Raw genomic sequence first — 16,558 nt, 5'->3', positions numbered from 1 at the left:
TACACTCGATTTACTCACGTAGAAGCCAAGTCCCAGAGAGTACGACAAGAACATCCAGGCAAACGCGAGCTCGCATAGAATTGTTATGAAGTTAATGACCTCTTGAAAACTGCGCCCAGCAATCTAACACTCATCAGCCCAGCACCCACCTCCCGCTCGCGATCAGCGTCCCACCCTCGTCGCAAGGGTCCCACTCTTGCATTGAACTAGCTAGATCCAGCTACTGGAGCTGTAGCCGCTGAATCTTTTGGTTTATTATTGGCTGCATATAATCTGTCAGACATCATTGAGCCGTGTGGAGCTGCCGTGACACCTACAAGTCATTCGATACTGGATAGCGCGCGCCATTCGCCAACTGAACACGTCGTATTGCACCTCCGGAATTTGCTCGTCTCGGAGTCGAGCATTGACACGAGCAAAGATGGTAGCTAGGACGTCGCCAGGCACTGTTGGCCAGCTTATATCTGGATTTGCTTCTACAAGCGTATTAATCTCTGCCTTTGTTATGTTCTATTATGTCCTGTCAGTCTGCCTCAGGTGAGTGTCGATGTATAGCCGTACATAAAATCTGTCCCACTGGAGCTTGTCATGTCCCGCTCGCATTTGCGCCTCGTGTGTCTTAGCGCCCTTCTTGAGCTCAAATTCCAACATCGCTTATGCGTAGCAGGCAAGCTGACGTCTGTTCAGGTTGTCCAGGTTGTCCAGGTTGTCCAGGTTGGCAGGGGTGCGGGGTTCGCGTGGTGTCAGATTTGACTGCAGGGGCGGGCTCACTCGTCACATCCGAAGCCCGTGCACACGCGGCATAATCTCAGGCATAGTCCGGTCACAGAAGGAACGTGCCCGAGCCTCTCCGAAACGGACCCACCTCTGCAACATTCCCACGCAGCGCCACCCGCGCCTAGGATTCTCTCCATGGTCTTTTCTTGCTAATCACCGAGGCTCAGCATCCGTAGTACCAAGTAGATCGTCCTTCCCACGGTGAGCAAACAGAAATAACATTGATCAACTATCTAGGTACTATTATACATTAAACTTTGTTCGTTCCGAGTTTGCAAAGCACTATAGCTCTACATCTCAGGCGGCGTCCTCGCCGTCATCAGATTTGTGCTCGGTATCGATATCCATCTCCTCGTCCTGCTTCTTCTTCCCCTTATCGTGCCGCTTTTTCGTCTCCACATTGTGCTGCATTTCCATTCCCTCATCCTTCGGGAACAACCATGGGTAGGCTTCAAAATCCTCCGATGTCAAAGGTGACTTTGTCTTGGGATTCTTTTTTTGTGCCTTGCACGCCTCAAACAACAGCTGTCTCTTATAGTATTCTGGAACGAGCCGGTTGAAGTATTTGTTGTCAGCCCAATTTCTTCTGCCACAGAGCTGGTAAAATTCACTTCTGGTTAGCCAGTCAGTCTCGTCGATCTTCATATACTTGACCCGGATGTATGTATCCGGCTGACGCTCCTTTACGCCGGTGCGGCGCTGGTAGCTCTCCGCGCGTGGCATGACGACACAAGGACCGATTTTTACATTCTCGAGGTCTTCAAAGTCTTTCTTTCTTTCCTTGAGATTGAAATTCATCTCTTTGTCTTGCGGCATACCTGCAGCAGCTCCGGGGCCAAGGTCACTACCTTTGACAACCTTGAAGTACTCACAATTTTCGTCGTCATCCAGACCAGCGTTGATGATGAAACGATGGAATCTCGGGTTACCGGAAACAGAGGGGCGAACTGCTACCACGGGTCCGTCTTCTGTCATACCATCCTTGTATACAAAAGGCTTGATGCAATTTTCGCTTAGCGAGATCGAGTTTATGTCCACATCAAGAAGATTCGTTGACTCAACAAGAGATTTTGGAATACTGGGGGCAGGACGGGGGGCAGGACTGGGGGTAGGATCAGTAATATCACCAGGTCCGTCGGATATCTCAGAATCGAGCACCTCTTCAGGTCGTTCTTCCGTATCGATGGCAGCCAGAGTGGCTTCTGCGGGCTTTAGAATCGCAAGTTGCTCCCGCAATTTCTCAATCTGTTTTTGCACCCCGTCTGTGTTCCCGTTCTTATATTGGTCGATCATCTCCATTATGATCCCCTCGGGTAAACAGTTGACGTCTTTACCGATGCCGTTGACCTCATTGGACTCCTTTAAATTCATGTTATGTGTCTTGATCGTGTCCAGGCAAGTTTGTAGTCGATCATCCAATTCCATAGAATCATCTTGCAGCATATGAACAAGATCATATACGGCGGGGGATGCTTGTTCCCATGCATCATTCTGCTGCCATGTTGGGTGCTCGATCTGGGTTCTTAACTTCTCATAGAGCTCTTGGTACTGACCTGACGAATCCTTAAACCCGAGGAACCTCTTTTTTGCTTCTCCAGTCATGATGTCGGTTACCGCAATGCCGAAATCCCTCTGCGTCTCTTCCATGAAGACTATAACCCCTTGAAGGAATCTTTCTACCTTTCGATGGTTAGGCTGCTTATTTCGACTGACCTCGGAGAGCCCTTTATTGAGCTGACAGATGGAGTTGAAGAGTCGCTCTGCGGGGAATTTATACTTGTTCATCATCTCCTGTTTGGTGAGTATCTCTAGTCCGAGCTCGATTTTGAATTTCTTCGAAATTTTCTCCAGCTCGTTATCAATATCATCTTCCGAAGCGTTGGGATTTCGAGTCTTAATAGCCCGCTTCTCGCGTGCTTGCTTCTTAGGCCACTCTTGGTAGTACTTTGTCGCGGCTTCCCTCTGTTTAGGTGCCGATACGATGCGTTCGACGTGCTTGCCAATCTTCTCGTTGGCTTTATTGATTGTCTTTTGCTGGGTTGGAGGTATGGTTTTTGAAGTCTTTAGCCACCATTGTTTCACAACCCAATAATGACTCTGCCAAATTTTCTGTATTTCTGCCGGGAGTGGAGAGGGCGGTTCGCGTGCCTTGCGGGCCTCAGCATATCCGCGTGTTCCTTCATTCTCAATTCGTGCCTTCAATTGTTGATCCTTTTCATCTCGGCGTGCCTTTGTCTTAGCTCTATGCTCCTTCATTGCTTCAGGGTCTTCGTAGAGCTTCGCCTTCCTGGTTCGTTTTTCTTTCCTCTTCGTCTCGGCTACCGATATGTCCTCGTTGGGGTCAGCTTCGGAATCAGAGTCTCCCGAGCTTATAAAGTTATCAGTCTCATCTTCTGATTGATGAGAAGCACGATCATCTTCAGAGTCCGCTTCTTGCTGAACAAGGTTGTCGCTTCGTGTTCCCTCGATGTTGTCGGGCTCGTTTTCTACCGTCGCATCGGTTGCTTCGGCCTGAGCTATAGACTTTTCATTCTTCCTCGTGGATGTTTTGGTGTTATTCTTTGCACGCAATTCGCCTTGGCGTGAAGATTCAGCTGGATAGGCAACTTGCGTGGCCATGGTGTAAGCTTCTTGTGTTGGTCCTGACGCGTGTTACAATGTGTAGTAGTGGATGTTGAGACCTGCTCAACGTTGGGTATTGGTTTCTGCTGCATCAGTAGCCGGCACGCGAGTGAGCTTTATAGAAACACAGTTCCAGAATGTTTTGCGTTGTGCTGTAATCGAGACACAGAAGCCAGTAACCGAATGGGGCTGCTTGGCACCTAATACTGGCGTAGGAAAACCGTATTGTACCTCCTTGATCCGCAACCCGCTTCCCAGTCACACTGTTCCCAGACACCCGCATCCGAGCACGCAAGGGTGCGCTGCTTAAAAAGAGACTTGGGCCGTCCAAAAACCATACAGAGAAAATGGCTAAGCTTCACTTTCTACTAGCGTATTTTAGCACCGTTGTGCTGGCTGCCACAACGTGCGTTACCCCGCCCTCCCTACAGGTGACCTCAAAGCGAGATTTAGCCGCATCGCACGCGACTGCGACAGCTAGTTCTCCGACATTACGTGGACCTTGGAACACTACTTCGCTTCGAGGCTGGAATGCGACACACGTCACGCAGTCTAAGGGTACTGCATCTGCGTCCCGACCTACAACTACCGTCAATGTCGGCGAAGCAGGGGAGCTCGTCTTCTCGCCGTCGTCGCTGAATGCCTCTGCTGGGTCGGTCATCGCGTTCAATTTTCTGGCACTGAACCATACATTGACTGAGAGTGACCTCTGGGATCCATGCCACAGCAATCAGAGATTTGACACTGGATTTCACCAGTACAATCCGGCTAACGTGAGCGGGAAATTCGTAGTCGAGATTGAGGTCACCAGTCAGGAAGCAAAATGGTTCTTCTGCGCGCAAACAGCAAAGCGCTCTCATTGTCGGGCGGGGATGGTCTTCAGTTTAAATCCACATGGAGCGCATGCTGAATTTCTGCACAACGCCTTAGCAGGCGTTGGAACCACAGCAGCGCCGACTAACAGTATGTGTGAGCTGCCCTCGGTTCATCTGACATCAAGCAAAGCAAACACGATTATGGCCCCTACTAGCACGTCGTCCGCGAACTCCAGGAATAAGGTGCGTCCCTAAGTGAGGAGACACACTATGTCGCGAGACAGATTGGCGATTCGGAGCTTCGGCGTCTCCCATCTGCGGGCTTGTAAATCTGCTGTTAGTCTACTATAATTGTAAGGCTGTTGCTCTTTAAGCACGTTAGCGTCCGACATAAATTGCTCCTACGTTGGCCGTGCTATCGATCGTTTCGTTGCCGTCGTCAATCAGCTTAACAGCGACACCCCCCTGTCTATCAATAACATTAAGGACCACTTGAGCGCTTGGTGGGCTGTGCAAAGAGCGCGACGTAGGAAGATCAACTTCCCACGCTCGTGAGATCGCTCCGATGTAAGAGAGAGCATGCCGACAGCCCCGTTGTGCGAAGCAGGAGATTTCTCAAAACGAGCCCGAGCTGGCGGGATACGCTAACATCGCTTAGCATGCATAGGCCTACATTAGCGTTCTTATCGCCTGCTGTAACTTATCGTAAAGAATACAGCGCTATGCTAGTTGCGTATGCGTCTCAAAACAGGCGTGGCGGATGTGCATGAGGGTGCCCTGGCCTCTGCTTTAGGTTAAGGTTGCGATTAGGTAAGCGATAGCTGCGTGAACATGGTTTTTAGCATAATGTACATCTATAGTATTTCGTTGTCCGCGTTAGAGTTGCTTGCTGGCGTTAGACAAATGCGTTGCTTAAGATGTTCTGGATTGTTGACGTTATCGTCGTTGCGCTGCGTTCTAAGCCCTACGATAGCTAGCGGCGCAGATTCCTTGTGGCTAAATAGTGTGTCCTTGCACGAACCAGCACGCGCTGCACATACATCCTAACATCCTCTTACTGTAAACGACGGTCCATAACTCGCGCTTTCTGCACCGTTAGGTCGCGTTCACAAGCAAGAACTGCTTCTCGGCTTGCAACACGGTGGCTGTCACGCGATCATGCATTGCTAGCCTTGTCCAGCCAGCCTCACGTCACGGCGCAGGCGGGCTGTGCCTCCTCTCCTGGGTGCTGGAGATGCAGCCTGCCCCAACAAGACAGTCTACCTCACCTCTACCTTAGCAAATCGTTACTTAGCATTCGAAGCGACCCGATAGCTACGATCTCCACGCCCTACGCGAGCCAGCCGCCGTGCGCCGTCGATTCCGTCAGCCTGCTTCGAGGCTCCAAGACTTCCTCCCACTACTCGCGCACACGGACAAACACACAGCCCGATGCGACTGCTATACACTACACGCGATGGGAGACTCGGGTGGACTGAGGACCTGATCGGACACAAGATTCCCCCATATGCGATCCTGTCGCACACCTGGAAGGACAGGCAGGAAGTGACATTTGCCGACCTAAAAGATCTAGACATCGCAGTAGACGTCAACACACAACACAAGGAAGGGTATCGGAAGATTCGCTTCTGCGCACAACAGGCTAAACGGGACGGTCTGGACTACTTCTGGGTTGACACCTGCTGCATCGACAAGGCAAACAACACGGAATTGTCGAGAGCGATTAACTCCATGTTCCGATGGTACCAGAATGCCGAAAGATGTTATGTCTTCCTTTCGGACGTCGCGAACGACACTTCAGAAATCGATAGCAAGTCGGCGTTGAAGCAGAGCAGGTGGTTTAAGCGGGGCTGGACGCTTCAGGAGCTTCTTGCTCCTCGCTCTGTTGAGTTCTTCTCTAAAGAGGGAGAGCGGCTAGGGGACAAGGAGTCGCTTCAGCACCTTATACACGAGGTTACAGGTATACCTATCGAAGCTCTGTCCGGAAGCGACTTGTCCGAGTTCGACGTTGCCAAGCGTTTCTCGTGGGCAGCGAATCGACAGACAACAGAGGAAGAAGATGGAGCGTATTGTCTGTTCGGCATATTTGGCGTCCACCTACCGCTAATCTATGGCGAAGGCAAAGACAACGCCCTTGAACGGCTGAGAAGCGCGGCTGTTCTGAAACATAAGGGCCGTAGTCAAGACCAAGAAGAGAAGCTTGGCAAGATACGCAGCTGGCTTTCGGCGCCTGACCCATCTACCAACTACCACAAAGCGCATAAGCAGCGGCAGGCTGAGACCGGAGTCTGGTTGGTAGAGGGTGAGCAGTTCGCGAGATGGAAAGAGCGTGCAGCATCGCGACTGTGGCTGTACGGGATCCCAGGATGTGGAAAGACGATCCTAAGCTCTACTATTGTCGAGCATTTGGTGCAGTACTGCCATGATGACACTAACATGGTGACGGCATACTTCTACTTCGACTTCAATGACACACAGAAACAGGATCCAGAGCTTATGCTGCGCTCGCTGCTCTGCCAGCTCGTGCAGCGTTCGGTCGTGATACCCAAAGGCGTTGACGCGTTGCTCTCATCTTGCGAGAACGGGCAACGGAAGCCATCATCGCATGCGCTTTTACAAGTAACAAAGGAAGCGGCGCAAGAATTCACCCATGTGTACGTTGTTCTCGATGCTCTAGATGAGTGTGCGCAGCGCTCGGAGCTGATGGACATGCTCGAAGCAGTGGCTGAGTGGCAGCTTGACAACCTGCATCTGCTCATGACTAGCCGGAAAGAGCGGGATATCGAGCGCTCCTTGGAGGAATACATTAGGGAGGAGGACGCTGTGTGTCTTCAAAGGGACGTGGTGGACCAAGACATACAGCGATACGTCCAACAAAGGCTGCATGACGACAAGGGCTTGGCGAAATGGAACAAGGATGCCGCTGTCAGGCAGGAGATTGAGGCCGCGCTAATGGGCGGAGCTTGCGGGATGTAAGTGTTTTGATTCAGTTCTCTGCTGAGCTAGAGCTGACGATAGCGTAGGTTCCGATGGGCTGTGTGTCAGCTAGACACACTAGGAAAGTGCTGCAATCGAGCGATGCTGCGCAAATCTCTTGCCACTTTGCCGCGGACGCTAGACCAGACATACGACCGCATTCTTACCTCGATAGGCGAAGAATATCTCGAGTATGCCATGCGTATCCTACAGTGGCTGGCGTTCTCTGCGCGGCCGCTGTCCGTCGAAGAGGTCGCCGAAGTCGTCGCCATCGACGTGGCGCGGGACCCAGCGTTCGACCGTGATGAGGTGCTAGAAGACCCGCTAGAAGCGCTAAACATCTGCTCTAGTCTAGTCACTATCACAACGAACGAAGTGGACAGAAGACCAGGGTCTGCTCAACGGATCGTTGCTCTGGCACACTACTCAGTGCAGGAGTACCTTGTGTCAGATAGAATCAGGCAAGGGTCAGCAAAGCAGTACAGCATGCAAGAGGCCGAATGCCAGAGTGCAATAACGAGAGGTTGTTTAAAGTACCTAATGCAGCTCCCGCAACTATTAGAAAGAAAGATACTTCAGGGGTTTGCACTTGCAAGGTACTCAGCAGAGTTCTGGAGCAGCCATCTACGAAAGACAGGGGATAGGGGAGAGCAAGCCAGTCAGCTAGCGGCGTGTTTAATGGCCAAAGAAAAGCCAGCATATCTCACCTGGATCCGGTTGCATGATCCAGACAGCGCTTGGGAGGGGCCTAATTTCGAGAAAAGTCTTGATAGTATGCCTATGCCGCTTTACTACGCAGCAATGTTGGGGTTTAGCATAATTACAGGACTGCTGCTCGATAAGGGCGCCGAAGTCAACGCGCAGGGCGGACACTACGGCAACGCACTGCAGGCAGCTTCTATTGGGGGCTACGAGCAGGTAGTCAAGACGTTGCTTGACAAGGGCGCCGAGGTCAACGCGCAGGGTGGAGAACACGGCAATGCACTGCAAGCAGCTTCAGTTGGGGGCTACGAGCAGATAGTCAGAACGTTGCTCAATGCGGGCGCCGAGGTCAACGCGCAGAGTGGAGACTACAGCAACGCACTATATGCAGCCTCAGAAGTAGGCCACGAGCAGGTAGTCAAGGCGCTGCTTGATGCTGGCGCCGAGGTCAACGCGCAGGGTGGAGACTACGGCAACGCACTGCAGGCAGCTTCTATTGGGAGCTACGAGCAGATAGTCAGAACGTTGCTTAATGCGGGCGCCGAGGTCAACGCGCAGGGTGGAGACTACGGGAACGCACTGCAAGCAGCTTCTATTGGGGGCTACGAGCAGATAGTTAGAACGTTGCTCGACGCGGGCGCCGAGGTCAACGCGCAGGGTGGAGAATACGGCAATGCACTACAGGCAGCTTTAGCTAGAGGCCACGAGCAGACAGTCAAGACGCTGCTTAATGCGGGCGCCGAGGTCAACGCGCAGGGTGGAGACTACGGCAATGCACTGCAAGCAGCTTCAGCTAGAGGCCACGAGCAGATAGTCAGAACGTTGCTCAATGCGGGCGCCGAGGTCAACGCGCAGAGTGGACGCTACAGCAGCGCACTGCAAGCAGCTTCAGCTAGAGGCCACGAGCAGACAATCAAGATGCTGCTCGACGCGGGCGCCGAGGTCAACGCGCAGGGTGGAGACTACGGCAATGCACTGCAAGCAGCTTCAGCTAGAGGCCACGAGCAGATAGTCAGAACGTTGCTCGACGCGGGCGCCGAGGTCAACGCGCAGGGTGGAAACTACAGCAATGCACTGCAAGCAGCTTCAGCTAGAGGCCACGAGCAGATAGTCAGAACGTTGCTTAATGCGGGCGCCGAGGTCAACGCGCAGGGTGGAGACTACGGCAATGCACTGCAAGCAGCTTCAGCTAGAGGCCACGAGCAGATAGTTAGAACGTTGCTCGACGCGGGCGCTGAGGTCAACGCGCAGGGTGGAGACTACGGCAGCGCACTGCAGGCAGCCTCTGTCACAGGCCACAAGCAGATAGTCAAGATGCTGCTCGACGCGGGCGCCGAGGTCGACGCGCAGGGCGGACACTACGGCAGCGCACTGCAAGCAGCTTCTATTGGGGGCCACGAGCAGATAGTCAGAACGTTGCTTAATGCGGGCGCCGAGGTCAACGCGCAGGGTGGAGACTACGGCAATGCACTGCAAGCAGCTTCTATTGGGGGCCACGAGCAGATAGTCAGAACGTTGCTTAATGCGGGCGCCGAGGTCAACGCGCAGGGTGGAGACTACGGCAACGCACTGCAAGCAGCTTCAGCTAGAGGCCACGAGCAGATAGTTAGAACGTTGCTCGACGCGGGCGCTGAGGTCAACGCGCAGGGTGGACGCTACGACAACGCACTGTCTGCTGCTGCGTATGGAGGGCATGAAGAAGTACTTGAACTTCTAATCTCGAATTGTAGCATTTCACGGGTCCAGGATTACTATGGCCGGACATTGCTCTGGTGGGCTGCGGCTGGCGGCAATATCGCTACCGTGGAAATACTCATGAACCAGCACGATATCGACTCTCAAGAAGCGGACAGGTATGGGCGAAAACCATCCTGGATAGCTAGAAAGAAAGGATATGGCGCAGTTGCAATACTCCTCGACGGATGGGGTGAGGAAACTGATAAGGAACAGGAAGCGTCACCCAGGGTCAGCAATAACCCGCCGCGTCTTGAATGCGATGTCTGTACATCGAGCATTCCAACAATTGCACGTCATTACCATTGCAATCTCTGCAATAGTGGAGACTGGGATGTGTGTGAAGACTGCAGGAATATGGGAGCTACTTGCATGGAAGCAGCTCACACTCTAGTTGAACGTACGATGCTCGATGGGACTTGGGTTGATGTCACCAGTTGAACTTGACTTGACGTAACTAGGTCGTAGCGAGTCTATAGTCGTATCAAGGGATCGTAACTCAAAGCCGCTAGCATGCGCTGTACCTGTTTACAACTAGTGCCAGGTAGGCATAGCGCTGGATTCATTACAGTAGAATACAAACAGCTCGCAGACGCGCTAATACACACTGATGTATGCCAAGATACAATAGTGTAGCCCGCTAGACTAGACCTATCTGTAGGGATCACACACTTCACGCTGCGGAGGCCCCGGCATGCACACGACCGCGATAAAGCGATCTCCAAAGAATCGAGAAACGATCTTCCTTAGACGTGCTTTATCTCTAGCCCTCTAATATTCAAGAAGATTCCTCAAACGGCGAATAAACAGGGGGTATCGTTAAAGGGTTGTTCGACAACGCGGATAGGAGGATCAACAGCATAATCAACACTGTAGAGCTCGCGATCGGAGCCTGCCACGCTGCAGCAGGAACAGGTCATCAAAATCTCGTATAGACAAAAGCTCTAATACGCCGGAGTATCGAAGGCGCCGGAGCTCCGAACCATCAATCTGTCTCGGGACATGGTATGTCTCTTTACCTTAGATACCTACCATCACCACTGATGCACTCGATCGCGGTGACTAATGTGCGCTTGACACGTGCACCTCTATAGTCTCGCATGTCATCCTTACCTACCAAGACTTTAACCGTACCTAGCATAGATAGCATAACGCCAGTCTCGTCCATGTTGTATACATTCTCCTTGGAGATGGCTGGGTCTTTCAGCACCTTTCCGATCACTTTAAACTAATGTGTTATCTTCTAGTAAGTGTTCTTCTCGTAACAGCTCTAGTCCAGCGCCTTGACTCTTCTCGCTTGCGTCTCTAGATGGCGTTTCTCAAAGCCCCGAGTCCAGTTCTTGCCAGGCGGCTTCAGCGGACGGTCGGCCTCGGATCGCTGGCGGGTGACGCAGAAAGCTAAGAAGCGTATGTACTTGATGCGTACAGGCTGTCCCAGATAAGACAACTGTAAGAGAAAACGGACGAGAGCGTCCTCCTCGTACGGAGCGAGGTACTGCTGGCTTTGGGCCTTTTCTTCGATCGAGCGACGACCGCGCGCGCGATGGTGCAGGGTCGTATGAGGGACTCCGCTACGATCTGCACGAGCACGGTATGAGTCGGATAAGCTAGGAGGAACGGGTTGCGCTAGAGCACGGCTGGCCTTGTCCATCGTGGCGGACTTGTTCGCGATGGGAAAAGAAGGACGAGGAACGTCCAGGCAAACTCCAAACAGGGAACAGAGCATCCTCATGCACAACCACTGTGTACGCGCGTGGCCGGAGATGCTTCCAGAAAGCCAGCAGCATGCGCCGCATCTATTTTGAGAGGCATACGCGACTGGCATAGCGCCGTATCCTTTACGATAAGTTACAGCAGGCAATAAGAACGCTAATGCAGGTTCATGCATGCTAAGCGATGTTAGCGTATCCCGCCAGCTCGGGCTCGTTCCCTGAGATCTCCTGCTTCGCACTACGGGGCTGCCGGCATGCTCGCTCCCACATCGGAGCGATCTCACGGGCCTGGGAAGTCGAGGTTCCTACGTCGCGCTCTCCGCACAACCCACCGAGCGCTTGAGCGGTCCTTGAAGTCACTAATAGACAGGGGGGTATCGCTAACGACTTGATTAACGACAGTAACGAAACGATTAATAGCACGGCTAACAAAACAGCAATTTATGCCGGATGCTAATATGCTTAAAGAGCAACAACTATACAATTATCGTAGATTAGTAGCAGCTTTATAAGCCTATAGATGGGAGGCGCCGAAGCTCCGAATCGCTAACCTGTCTCGCGACGTAGTGTGTCTCTTCACCTAGGGACGCACCTTAGCTCGGTAGCTATAGCCCCTCCCATCTTTAGTTCCGCGGGCACGACTATGAAGTTTAGTGTGTGGTCTATGTTCGTCCTCGCACTTCTATAATGTCGATCCAAGCGTGCCGGGACGCCCGGTGTAACGGGACGCTTTCTCTTCCGGACCCCCGGATTGCCCCTAGTGTTCTCGAATACAAACAAGTGCAATGTACATCTATTCTGCAGTTCTCGTTCTTCTAGCACGTTAGTCTCCGATGCCGAACAGCACGCTATTAACCGTGCTGTCGATCATTTTGTTAGTGTTGTCTTCCGACTCTCCTCCGTGACTCCCCTGTCCGTTTGCGACAGTAACGTCCATCCCGTATGACCGAGAAACCCGGCTCACCGAGATGCGTTTGCTACCCAGGCTTCTATCTCCTATGCCCGCAAGCTTGTCAGGCTGTACTTAGCGTAGAACTTCCCTTTACACATCTCTCTTTCGCTAGGCCGCGTGCAGCACAAAAAATACCATCGTCTTTGCCGTGCTATCGACTGTTTTACGCGCGACATCTGCAGCCTCTCCTGCCTCGCACCCCTGCATTGCTACAGCTAAGGTGCGTCCCTAGGTGAGGAGACACACCGTGTCGCGAGACAAGTTTGCACTTCGGACCTTCGGCGCTACCTTATTTGCAGGTTTGTAAAGCTGTTATTAGTCTATCAAAACTAAATGGTGATTACTCCTTACGATAATTATCGTCCGATATGAATCGTGGCTATGTTGGCCCTGCTATTGATCGGTTCGTTACCGTCGTCAATCAACTCGTCAACTACACCCCCCTGTCCACTGGCGATTTTAAGGACTACTTCAGCGCTCGGAGGGTTGTAGAGACAGCGCGACGAAGGAAGATCAATTGTCTAGGCTCGAGAGATCACTCCGACGTGGGAGCGAGCATGCCGGCAGCCCCGTAGTGCGAAGCAGGAGATCTTAGGGAACGAACCCGAGCTGGCGGGATACGCTAACGTCGCTTCGCATGCATGAGACTGCATTAGCGTTCTCATCGCCTGCTGTAACTTATCGTAAAGAATACAGCGCTATGCCAGTCGCGTATGCCTCTCAAAGTAGGCCTAGCGGATGTGCATGAGGGTGCCCTGGCCTTTGCTTTAGTTCGAAGTTGCGATTGGGTAAGCGATGGCTGTGTCAACATGGCTTTTAGCATGATGCACATCCATAGTATTTCGTTGTCCGCGTTAGAGTTGCTTGCTGGCGTTAGACAAACGCGTTGCTTAAGATGTTCTGGATTGTTAACGCTATTGTCGCTGCGTTGCGTTCCGAGCCCTACGATAGTTAGCGGCGCAGGTTCTCTGTAGCCAGTGTGTCCTTGCACGAAATAGCACGCGATACACAGACATCCCAACATCCTCTTACAGGAAACAACGACCTATAACTCGCGCTTTCTACACTATTAGACCGCGTCTTTAGGCAATGACTGCTTCTCGGTTTGCAGCACGGTGGCTGTCGCGCGATCATGCGCTGTCAGCCTTGCCCAGCCAGCCTCACGTCACGGCGCGTGCGGGCTGCGCCTCCTGCCCTGGGTGTAGGACACGCAGCCTGACCCAACAAGACAGTCTACCTCACCTCTACCTTAGCAAATCGTTACTTAGCATTCAAAACGACCCGATAGCTACGATCTCCACGTCCTACGCGAGCCAGCCGCCGCGCGCCGTCGATTCCGTCAGCTTGCATTGAAGCTCCAAGACTTCCTTCTACCGCTCGCGCGTACGGACAGATACACAGCCCCGATGCGGTTGCTATACACTACTGGCGAGGGGAGGCTCGAATGGACCGATGACTTGATCGGAGACAAGATTCCCTCATATGCGATCCTGTCGCACACCTGGGGTGGGCAGGAGGCAACCTTTAAGGACCTTCGGCACTATAGCAGTATGGAGGAAGTTGATGCGAAAGTCAAGGAGGGCTATCAAAAGATATTCTTCTGCGCTCAGCAAGCTAAGCGCGATGGGCTGGATTATTTTTGGGTAGACACCTGCTGCATCGACAAGACGAACAGCCAAGAACTTCAGGAAGCGATCAACTCTATGTTCCGCTGGTATCAGAACGCAAAGAAGTGCTACGTATACCTTCCAGACGTTGAGTGCAACACCCCTGATGCGGATAGTGAATCAAGCCGGAGGTGGAAGCCGGCCTTCAGGAAGAGCAAGTGGTTCACTAGAGGCTGGACGCTTCAGGAACTGCTTGCTCCTGCATCGGTGGCGTTCTATTCGAAAGAGGGAGATCTGCTGGGGGACAAGCAGTCTTTGAGAGACACTATTCACGAAATCACAGGTATACCTATCGAGGCTTTGTCAGGGAAAGAAGTGTCCAACTTTAGCGTAGCTGAGCGGTTCTCTTGGGCGCATAACCGCCAGACGACACGCCCAGAAGATGGAGCTTATTGCCTGCTAGGCATATTCGGCATTCATCTACCCCTGATCTACAGCGAGGGCAAAGAGAACGCGCTGAAGCGATTGGAAAAAGAGATACGAGAGTCTTTCGACCAAGTCGCGAGTATTCCTGTTGACAACACCGATGCTCGCAGCCGAAACCAGGAGGAGAGGCTTGGCAAAATCTTCAGCTGGCTTTCGGCTCCTGACCCGTCCACCAACTACCACAAAGCGCACAAGCAGCGGCAGGCTAAGACAGGTCTCTGGCTGCTAGAAAGCACAAAGTTCACAGACTGGAAGAGAAGAGCAGCGTCGCGACTGTGGCTGTACGGGATCCCAGGATGTGGAAAGACCATCCTGAGCTCTACTGTTGTTGAGAATCTGCTGCAATACTGCCATGATGACACTAACATGGTGACGGCGTACTTTTACTTCAACTTCAACGATGCACAGAAACAAGATCCGGAGCTCATGCTGCGCTCGCTGCTCTGCCAGCTTGTGCAGCGGTCGGTCGTGATACCTAAGGGCGTTGATGCGTTGTTCTCATCTTGCGAGAATGGGCAACGGAAGCCATCGTCACATGCGCTTTTACAAGTAATTAAGGAAGCGGCGCAAGAGTTCACGCACGTGTACGTTGTTCTCGATGCTCTAGATGAGTGTGCGCAGCGCTCGGAGCTGATGGACATGCTCGAAGCAGTGGCTGAGTGGCAGCTTGACAATCTGCATCTGCTCATGACTAGCCGGAAAGAGCGGGATATCGAGCGCTCCTTAGAGGAATACATCAGGGAGGAGGACGCTGTATGTCTTCAAAGGGACGTAGTGGACCAAGACATACAGCGATACGTCCAACAAAGGCTGCGTGTCGACAGGGGCTTAGCGAAATGGAACAAGGACGCCGCTGTTAGGCAAGAGGTTGAGGCTGCACTAATGCACGGAGCTTGTGGGATGTACGTGCTTCTACCCAGTTCTTCACAGAGCTAGAGCTGACGATAGCGTAGGTTCCGGTGGGCTGTATGCCAGCTAGACACACTAGGAAAGTGCTGCAATCGAGCGATGCTGCGCAAATCTCTTGCCACTTTGCCGCGGACACTAGACCAGACATACGACCGCATTCTTACCGCGATAAGCGAGGAATATGCTGAGTATGCGATGCGCATTCTGCAGTGGCTGGCGTTCTCTGCGCGGCCGCTGTCCGTCGAAGAGGTCGCCGAAGTCGTCGCCATCGACGTAGCGCGCGACCCAGCGTTCGACCGTGATGAGGTGCTAGAAGACCCGCTAGAAGCGCTAAACATCTGCTCTAGTCTAGTCACTATCACAACGAACGAAGTGGACAGAAGACCAGGGTCTGCTCAACGGATCGTTGCTCTGGCACACTACTCAGTGCAGGAGTACCTTGTGTCAGACAGGATCAGGCAAGGGTCAGCAAAGCAGTACAGCATGCAAGAGGCCGCATGTCAGAGCGCAATAACAAGAGGTTCTTTAAAGTACCTAATTCAGCTCCAGCAACCATTAGAAAGAGAGACACTACAGGTGTTTGCACTTGCGGGGTACTCAGCAGAATTCTGGAGTAGCCACCTTCGAAAGACAAGGGACGAGGGAGAACAAGCCAGTCAGCTGGCGGCGACTTTGATGGCCAAGGAAGAGCCTGCATATCTCAATTGGATCTGGTTGCATGATCCAGACCGCCCATGGGAGAAACTAAAACTGGAAAAAAATCTCGATAGTATACCTATGCCACTTTACTATGCAGCTCTGTTAGGCTTAAGTACGACTACAAGACTGCTGCTTGACGCGGGCGCCGAGGTCAACGCGCAGGGTGGACGCTACGGCAACGCACTGCAGGCAGCTTCAGAAGGAGGCCACGAGCAGATAGTCAAGATGCTGCTCGACGCGGGTGCCGACGTTAACGCGCAGGATAGAGACTATAGCAACGCACTGCAGGCAGCTTCAGCTGGAGGTCACAAGCAGGTAGTCAAGATGCTGCTCGATAAGGGCGCCGAGGTTAACGCGCAGGGTGGAGACTATAGCAACGCACTGCAGGCAGCTTCAGCTGGAGGTCACAAGCAGGTAGTCAAGATGCTGCTCGATAAGGGCGCCGATGTTAACGCGCAGGGTGGAGACTACAGCAACGCACTATATGTAGCTTCAGAAGGAGGCCACGAGCAGGTAGTCAAGATGCTGCTCGATAAGGGCGCCGAGGTTAACGCGCAGGGTGGAGAC

General features: G+C 52.7%; 5 protein-coding genes across 5 annotated transcripts; 3 read left to right on the top strand and 2 right to left on the bottom strand.

The window, feature by feature from the left end:
* Nucleotides 1-1,074: 1,074 nt before the first annotated feature.
* Nucleotides 1,075-3,396, bottom strand: J4E82_010921 (uncharacterized protein; the record flags this gene model as incomplete). Its single annotated transcript, XM_051737131.1, has 1 exon — nt 1,075-3,396. One exon carries the CDS (start codon nt 3,394-3,396, stop codon nt 1,075-1,077), a length of 2,322 nt encoding a protein of 773 aa, XP_051583110.1.
* A 2,249-nt stretch (nt 3,397-5,645) lies between these two features.
* Nucleotides 5,646-7,190, top strand: J4E82_010920 (uncharacterized protein; the record flags this gene model as incomplete). Its single annotated transcript, XM_051737130.1, has 1 exon — nt 5,646-7,190. One exon carries the CDS (start codon nt 5,646-5,648, stop codon nt 7,188-7,190), a length of 1,545 nt encoding a protein of 514 aa, XP_051583109.1.
* Nucleotides 7,191-7,292: 102 nt separating this feature from the next.
* Nucleotides 7,293-10,275, top strand: J4E82_010919 (uncharacterized protein; the record flags this gene model as incomplete). The annotated part of the gene is made up of 2 exons (XM_051737129.1): nt 7,293-9,745; nt 10,263-10,275. 2 exons carry the CDS (start codon nt 7,293-7,295, stop codon nt 10,273-10,275), a joined length of 2,466 nt encoding a protein of 821 aa, XP_051583108.1.
* A 621-nt stretch (nt 10,276-10,896) lies between these two features.
* Nucleotides 10,897-11,277, bottom strand: J4E82_010918 (uncharacterized protein; the record flags this gene model as incomplete). Its single annotated transcript, XM_051737128.1, has 2 exons — nt 10,897-11,055; nt 11,092-11,277. The coding sequence occupies 2 exons, from the start codon at nt 11,275-11,277 to the stop codon at nt 10,897-10,899; spliced, it is 345 nt and encodes a 114-aa protein (XP_051583107.1).
* Nucleotides 11,278-13,422: 2,145 nt separating this feature from the next.
* On the top strand, nt 13,423-16,537 carry J4E82_010917 (uncharacterized protein; the record flags this gene model as incomplete). The annotated part of the gene is made up of 3 exons (XM_051737127.1): nt 13,423-13,429; nt 13,608-15,285; nt 15,337-16,537. Coding segments are annotated over 3 exons (2,886 nt in total), but the record flags the coding sequence as incomplete, so codon positions are not given.
* Between the last annotated feature and the right edge of the window lie 21 nt (nt 16,538-16,558).

The sequence above is a fragment of the Alternaria postmessia genome (assembly GCF_024291825.1).
Source record: "Alternaria postmessia strain BMP 2775 chromosome Unknown scaffold_152, whole genome shotgun sequence".
Taxonomy (NCBI): domain Eukaryota; kingdom Fungi; phylum Ascomycota; class Dothideomycetes; order Pleosporales; family Pleosporaceae; genus Alternaria; species Alternaria postmessia.
The sequence above is the reverse complement of the archived record's forward strand: the minus strand, read 5'-3'. Positions and strand labels throughout refer to the sequence as shown.